The sequence below is a fragment of the Carex rostrata genome, chromosome 29 (genome assembly GCF_964058835.1).
Source record: "Carex rostrata chromosome 29, lpCarRost1.2, whole genome shotgun sequence".
Taxonomy (NCBI): Eukaryota; Viridiplantae; Streptophyta; class Magnoliopsida; order Poales; family Cyperaceae; genus Carex; species Carex rostrata.
Genome location: NC_135946.1, coordinates 5,738,267 through 5,746,023, shown reverse-complemented (window position 1 = coordinate 5,746,023; position 7,757 = coordinate 5,738,267). Strand labels below are relative to the sequence as shown.

Sequence of the window (7,757 nt, the reverse complement as noted above, 5' to 3'; positions counted from 1 at the left end):
AAAATATCATACAAAACTGAATGAACCATACATTTTATATAACGTTAACTATCCGGCTTGATATTTGTTTGACAAGGCCTCATAGTATTCTCTTTGCTGAAAAAAATAAAACACAAAATACAAGTTATATTAGAAAACAACCATGTAGCAAAAGAATCAAGTCACCACCTCAAATTAAATTGGAAAAGAGAATAGAAAACCTCATACCTCGTCAGTAACAGATGGGGTTATTTTAGATAAAGCATGCTCAAAATGAGATGCCTTAATAGAGCATTCACATGACATACTGGTCTCATTTGCCAATTCTCGTATTGCAAACCTAGCTGCTTCATCCACCTACAACAGAGAAAAGCAAAGAAGGAAAACAAAACAACTGAAAACACAGAAAGGCACAATAATGATAGCATTTCATGCTGGTTTGAGGTTTTGGCTATGATAGATATAAGCCTCATTCCTACTTTTTTTCAATTTTATCTGAATTTAAAAATGATACGGATTTGTTTTAATTAGGAAACTATCAAGCAATTGGAACTAAATTTTTTGTCTAAGATGAGCTATAAGCATCTAAAAGAAAAAAGAAAAAAGAAAACAAATCATGGTACTGTTGGAAATTTCGGAAGGATACAATGAAACAAAGAGAAGAAATTTGCTGCTGAAATTAACTTCTATTGCTTGATTAAATTTGATTATAACATGCTGAATTTATAGCACAACAACAAGACTAAATCTGGAACATCTAAATTTAGTACCCCACTACCTATCCTCCTTACAAGCTGAACCTACTTGACTAATTATAGAACCCACTAACTCTTACATGCTCCATGACTAATTATAGCACTCCAAATATAAAGAGATGAATTTAGACCAACTCTCAACATAATTCTAAATGTGGAAAGCTAATTTTGGATCAACTTTCAACACTCCCCCTTGATTCAAAATTGGTTTACTCCAAGCTTCAACATCATCTTCTTCCTCAGCAGTCTTGATATTTGCATCCTTATTGGTTTGCATATTTGAATCAGACGAACTGGGCATCATTTTTGGCCCTACATAGGTGACTGTGCTAACAGGCAGGATTGTCACTTTCTCCTGTTGTGATGGATGACATCCTTCACTCTTGTCAATAACAACTTGCTCTTGGTTTCTTTCACCAACCTCGACAGTTACTTTCTCTTGCTTGATAACAGTATCTTCTGTGATCACCTTTTTCAAAATCTCTCCTGTAATACTTTTCATCTCCAGAAAACCTCTTCCATTTCCAAAGGAACCAGACACTTGACTTGGCATATCATCTCCTCTTTCCATGATTACCTCTGCTTGGGTTAACAGGTCTGGAGTCAATCCACTGCCATCCGGTGCTGGAATTCTTACTTCTCTCTTCTTATCAATATTCCTTCCTTTTGCAAACTCTTCTTTTTCTTCGACTACATGATCTTCCTCCTCTGTGATTGTAGGCTCTTGCTCAGGATTGACTTCTACAATATGTAGTCTCATCAAGGAAAGTCTCTTTTCTTCTTTCTCTGCCTCCATCTGTATAGGCTGGTCGAAACATGATTCTGCCATCCTCAGCACTTGTGTATCAGTAATGGTAACCAGATCCCCATCAGAATCCTTGTACTTGATCAGCACAGATTTTAATGAAGGAAACATCTTCGTCACAATATCTCTCAACACTTTGAAACTACATTTTTCTGAAATCTGAGCCAGCCGTATATCATGGTTGTACACCAGCTTCAATGGCCTCTGACGAATGAGCCCTACATTCTCCACCTTGAGGGCTTTTTCATCAAACAAAATATTTCTACTCACCATGATTTTGCTACTTTCTGGACTGCTGCCACCATTATCTCTTGTGTGCACTGCTACTGTGCCATTGTTGCTTGCATCAATCTTGCTCTTGGTGTATGCCATGAAGAGTGCCGGTTGGTCATTTTCTTTTACAACATAACTTGCTTGATTCTCCTCCCTTTGCTTCTTGTAGCACTCGGATTGGTAGTGCCCAAACTTATTGCAGTAGTAGCATTGGATGTTCTTCTTGGCTTCATAACACTCAGATTGATAGTGCCCAAACTTGTTGCAATAATAGCACTGGATATCCTTCTTGGATTCATCATATGATTGACTATTTTCGGCAGTGTTGCTTCTGCCTCTTCCTCTTCCTCCTCTGCCGGAGTTAGCCTGTCCTCTGCTGGGATTGTGGCTGCCTCTGCTCCTTGGGTAGCCATTAGATCTGCCTCTTGATGACTCCCCCTTCGTGTAAAACGCCTTGTCGTCGCCTTTATCTTCAGCTTTTGACATCCTTGCTTCATGAGTCTGCAGTGATCCCATGAGTTCATCGAAGGTGTAGGTTGCTAGATCTTTGGACTCTTCGATTGCTGCAACTACATGATCAAACTTGGGTGTTAGGCTCCTTAACACTTTCGCCACCACCGTCTTCTCTTCCATGGTGTCTCCAAATGCTCGAATTTGGTTGACCACCCCTTGTACTCTTGAGAGGAAAATCTGCACGGATTCCTCCTTGTTCATCTGCAATGTTTCAAAGTCCCTGCGTAGGCCTTGAAGTTTGATTGCCATGACTCGAGTACTCCCTTGAAATGCTGTTTTTAGGGTTGTCCACGCCTCCTTTGCATTGGTGGCTGCTGCAATTTTCGAGAAGATGGTGTCATGCACTGCTTGTTGGATGAAGAATAGCGCCTTCGCATCTCGCTTTGCTGTTTCTGTTGGTGTGGGATCTGCGGTCGGTGCTCCCGTCTCCACCAATTCCCATAGACCTTGTGACTTGAGCAAAGTTCGTATCTTGATGCTCCAGAACTCGTAGTTGTCTCCCTTGAACAGCGGAATCAACGGATTTGAAACGCTCATGTTCTCTGCCATGGTTGGATCTGCCCTGATCTCTAACCTGGCTCTGATACCAATTTGTTGGAAATTTCGGAAGGATACAATGAAACAAAGAGAAGAAATTTGCTGCTGAAATTAACTTCTATTGCTTGATTAAATTTGATTATAACATGCTGAATTTATAGCACAACAACAAGACTAAATCTGGAACATCTAAATTTAGTACCCCACTACCTATCCTCCTTACAAGCTGAACCTACTTGACTAATTATAGAACCCACTAACTCTTACATGCTCCATGACTAATTATAGCACTCCAAATATAAAGAGATGAATTTAGACCAACTCTCAACATAATTCTAAATGTGGAAAGCTAATTTTGGATCAACTTTCAACAGGTACATAGCTGCTCAGATCATACTGGATGTATATAGAAATTGACACATGAAGTCCGAATCAACATCCCAGAGTGGGAGAGAGGAAGAGAGAGATTTTACCAGAGAGGCAAGGTCTGCACCCGATAGGTTGTTGCACCGCTCCATTCGGGCCAGAGCATCAAAGTCAACATCAGCATCAATGGGCCTCTTTCGTGCATAGGCCTTCAAGATAGCCACTCGCTCGTCTGCACCAGGAAGTGGAACATATAGTATCTTTTCAAGTCTTCCTGGTCTCAGTAGTGCCTGATCTATCACCTCTATCCTGTCATATGATGATATATAAGCTAAGAATGATTTCATATCAATCCTGTCATATGACGATGTATAAAGCTAAGAATTATTCTTAACTAACAATTTGGATTTTTGGGGTATTCAAAACCCTTTTTAATCCTTTTATGCAATAAGATTTAGGTCTTTAATTTACACATTACACCCCATATATTGCATGCACATAAAGGTCACCATTTTAAATAAGTAAAGTAACACAGAATAGCTAAGACTGATGGTTATATTAGAACAATAGAAAAATGAAAAAAACAAAGGTATTCATCCAGCCTACTGTCAAAATTTACCAACACTGTTCATTATATCAATTTATGTTAGCAAGAACATGACATGAAGGAGGATCTGGGAATTATTAACAAAAAATCCCATATGATAATTTGTTATGGCTCATATCAGAGTTGGACTTCGTACCTGTTTGTGGCTCCAATAACAAAAACACCTTGACGGTTATCAGCCCCGTGAAGCTCTATCAGAAGCTAATAACCAAATTAAACACATAAATAAATAATGAATAAAAATTAGCAAGAGAGAGGGTGAAAAGAGTATTTTAGGTTCTGTATAGCATACCTGGTTCACTAGACGATCTACTACCAATCCTCCCTCTTCGCCTCTCCTTGTAGTAAGAGCATCTACCTAAACAAATTTACAAAAGATGTAATTTCAATTTGCTGGGAAATATCAAGGAAAAAATAATGTACTTACTAATCTATTGCTTTATATAGAAAGAAAATACTTCCATGCATTATATGGCTTTAACTTAATTTCTCTTGCGACAGGCGTGTTGCCAAGGAATAGCAAACTACTATGCTCAGTTTTGCACCAGTCCAGTGCTGTGTCTTTATGGTATAGCCATAATATAAGAACTATATACACATTACCTCATCAAAGAAGATAATGCAAGGGGAGTTGGTACATGCACGCGCAAATAACTTTCTGACTTCTGATTCACTTTCACCTACATATTTATTCAATAGTTCTGGCCCCTGAAACAATGAAAAAATAATGAATCCTAATATATTGAAAAGAAGCACAAAATTATACATCCTTCCGGTGTTCTTCAAGAAATGATGAAAGTGAAACATATCCCAATATATGAATTGTTAGGAAGCATCAGAATGTACTGTTCGGCTTTTTAATGGCAATAAAAGAATGAAAGAGCTAAAGCATATCCAAAACTAGTGGGAAGAATGAAAGCTCTAATTCAACTACTACCCCCCCACACCCAGTACAAAAAATTTCTGAAGAGACATAACCTCAATATAAGAAATGAAAAACTAATAGTACCTTTATGTGTATAAAATTAGCACCTGCCTCATTTGCAACTGCTTTAGCAATCAGGGTTTTTCCACAGCCAGGAGGGCCAAAAAGCAAAACTCCTCCTTCAAATTTTAATAGCATTTTCTTGAAAAATAAATGGAATAATGCATGGTCAGAACAGTTCAAAGAAAAACCCAGCATGAATTCTTACAAGAAGAATATAGTCTACCTCATAAATTTCAGGATTTTTTATTCTTTGAACAATGTATTCATCAAACACATTTCTTATTACACTAAGGCCACCCACATCATCCCATGTCACATTAGGTATTGAAGAAAATCCTTCCCTTCTTAAAGTGGGCTGTACCATTTTAGCTGCATCCTGAAAAATAATAAAATATGAAAATTTTCAAGCATCAGAAACAAGTTATATGCCAATAGAAATCCAGATAAAACTTGAGCGGTAATCGGAATTGATGGTTTTGTCAGTATTTGTAACTGTAAATCTTTTATTATCGAGGCCAATATCACTTGAATGGCAACATGTGCTTTCGTCATTTGTATATAGCATAGACAATCAGAAATGAAGGAGAGTTGCTTTAGGAATTCTATTTATGATTTTCTAAATAAAGAACAATTGCATTAAAAAAAAATTACCTCAAAATCGGCCATAGTGATGCTATGGCCCTCCATTTCAGATTCATCCCAAGTCCACCTCCACCAATCTTGTAGATTCAAGCAGGATTTTTTCTTATCAATTACCTTATTCATGGCCAGATTCCCAGCCTTTTTCGCCAGAAATTTCAGATCAGCACCAACAAACCCTGGTGTTAACCTTGCAATCCTGGAAAGGTCAAATTTGCCCTCCAGTCTCATCCTGTACATACAACTAGTGTGTCAATTGCATAAATTTGTGTGAATCAGGCTGAGATTGAACCATGAAGCATGAACTAGCTTCTTCAGTACATTCTCACAAGCTGTTGCAAAATAATAGAACATAAAAATAAATTACCATATGGATTTTTAAGACCTACCCTTGTGTCAACATGGATAATATATCTACACGTGCAGCTTGATCGGGTACACTCAATACTATCTCCCGGTCAAACCTTCCTGGTCGTCGCAGTGCCTGGTCAAGTGCATCAGGTCTATTTGTTGCTCCAATGACAAGCACGTAACCAGTTGGTTTATCCTTTGACAGGTTTGGTTCTTGATCTTGCACACCCTGGTGGAATGGGTCCATGCAAGTAATCAGCTGGGTCACGATTCGTCGCTCCATCTCTCTCTGGAGGTTATCTCTCTTTGATCCAATGGCATCTATTTCATCTATGAAGACTATGGAAGGTGCTGTTCGGTATGCCTTTTGAAATAAGCTTCTTATGTTCTCTTCAGAGTCACCTGATATGAAAGATCCAAATAAATGAAAATTATGCTAAAGTTATTTGCAGCTTAAACAAGCAGTAAGTTATGACATAGCATCCAAATCAAGTTTATGAGAAATTCATGCTCATACGAATATACTTTTGTGATATTGAAGCACAGGTTTACATTCAACAATCAGCAATTAGAACCATGTAAGGGGAATTTATATCAATAAAGCTATCGTCATTTAAAAAGCTTACCCACATTATTTTTCAAAGGCGAAACAGGGAACAAAGCCTTACATTATAATTCTTTAAAAATTATTAAGATCCTTTAGAAATAAAATGAAATCCAATAGTTCTATAAAGAAACAAAAAAGAAAGTGCATTTAGCATAAAATTATCAAAATTAAGAAAAATCAACTCCATACCCGAAACACCAGAGACGACCTCTGGTGCAGAGATCTGATAAAATGGGACTCCCGTCTCATTTGCAATTGCATGTGCCAATGTAGTCTTACCACACCCAGGTGGACCATGCAGTAACAAACCATTATTAGGTTGCGTGACACCAAAATACTCGGGTAACTGAGGATGTAAAAAGGGCACGATCACCTCGCTTATCAACATATCTATCACTCCCTTCATCCCTCCCAAATCCACAAACCTCGGCCCCACCTTTCCTTTATGTCCCCCACTATTACCATTACACCCGTCATGGACTCCTCCCTCATCAACATGCTCATTATTCATTGCTATAGCCTTCGGCTTTTCTGTTGCCACATCCATCTCCATATTATGCTCCTGTTTGTTTTTCCCTGAGTATTTGGTCGAGGCAGACTCATCCAACACCTTGTGAGGTGGAAGTTGCTTTGGTGTTGAGTTTTTTAGGTAATTGTCTCTAAGAAGAGATTTGGTGACATCAAAATCAGGCTCAAGATCAGCATCAGGATCATCACCTTGTGAGGTGGAAGTTGATTGGGACCAAAAATAATGTTCTTCATCAGACACAGAGGGTGAAGGATGACGAATTTGATGACGCTTGTGTGAGGTGGTAGGAGAGACCGAGTTATTGCTGTCCGAAGCATCATCATCATCATGGGAAGTGACAGAAGGGGTGGCAGGGAGGTGAAGGGATGCTAGGATTTGGTTGACCTGGAGAGAGAGAGAGAGAGAGAGAGAGAATTTGTTCAAACAAAAAATAAAAAAATATATCTTAACAACAGAATGGATAATATCAGATTTCAATACTGCACGCATTGGGAAGCAGAGAAATAAATAAATAAAGGAAGAAAAATAAATAAATGTTGAACAGACAGATGGTGAGATGTACCTGCCGAGAGAATGGCTGAAGCTTATAGCGGCGATACTCTGGGTGACGGTTCTGGAGGCGCAAGGCAACCGACTCTGAGTCTGCCTCGAGAGAATGGATGATGCGCTGTCGAAGAAGTCGGGATCCGCTGGAGAGCCCAGATCGAAGACGGCGACTCTGCCTCTTCCCCATGTGTTTCTAGAGAATGGATGATCCGCTGGAGACTCTGCCTCTTCTAAAGGATGGTTTCTCAACAGGAAGAAGAAG

The 7,757-nt window shown here is 38.8% G+C and overlaps 2 protein-coding genes across 3 annotated transcripts; both read right to left on the bottom strand.

Annotated features, from left to right (window-relative positions):
- Nucleotides 1-7,122, bottom strand: LOC144546288 (cell division control protein 48 homolog C-like). 2 transcript variants are annotated; one of them, XM_078294849.1, is made up of 11 exons: nucleotides 6,610-7,122; nucleotides 5,852-6,215; nucleotides 5,475-5,694; nucleotides 5,047-5,199; nucleotides 4,845-4,961; nucleotides 4,439-4,543; nucleotides 4,128-4,193; nucleotides 3,972-4,036; nucleotides 3,336-3,537; nucleotides 208-336; nucleotides 1-96 (listed from the first exon to the last, which is right to left on the bottom strand). In XM_078294849.1, the coding sequence occupies exons 1-11, from the start codon at nucleotides 6,971-6,973 to the stop codon at nucleotides 49-51; spliced, it is 1,833 nt and encodes a 610-aa protein (XP_078150975.1). In that variant the 5' UTR covers nucleotides 6,974-7,122; the 3' UTR covers nucleotides 1-48. The 2 variants fall into 2 exon arrangements, with proteins under 2 accessions (XP_078150975.1, XP_078150976.1); XM_078294850.1 differs by lacking the exons at nucleotides 1-96; nucleotides 208-336 and having other exon boundaries at nucleotides 3,342-3,532.
- On the bottom strand, nucleotides 883-2,874 carry LOC144546091 (uncharacterized). Its single transcript, XM_078294623.1, has one exon. It carries the CDS (start codon nucleotides 2,872-2,874, stop codon nucleotides 883-885), a length of 1,992 nt encoding a protein of 663 aa, XP_078150749.1.
- Nucleotides 7,123-7,757: the final 635 nt, after the last annotated feature.

Bases quoted from the DNA above. Each gene is read 5' to 3' on its own strand.
- LOC144546091 (XM_078294623.1), bottom strand. From the start codon at position 2,874: ATGGCAGAGAACATGAGCGTTTCAAATCCGTTGATTCCGCTGTTCAAG.
- LOC144546288 (XM_078294849.1), bottom strand. From the start codon at position 6,973: ATGGAGATGGATGTGGCAACAGAAAAGCCGAAGGCTATAGCAATGAAT. The intron at 5,695-5,851 runs GTAGGTCTTAAA...TTGTATGTACAG, and splicing joins TTATCCATGTTGACACAAGG to GATGAGACTGGAGGGCAAAT. The intron at 337-3,335 runs GTAAAATCTCTC...TCTCTGTTGTAG, and splicing joins GTGCAGACCTTGCCTCTCTG to GTGGATGAAGCAGCTAGGTT.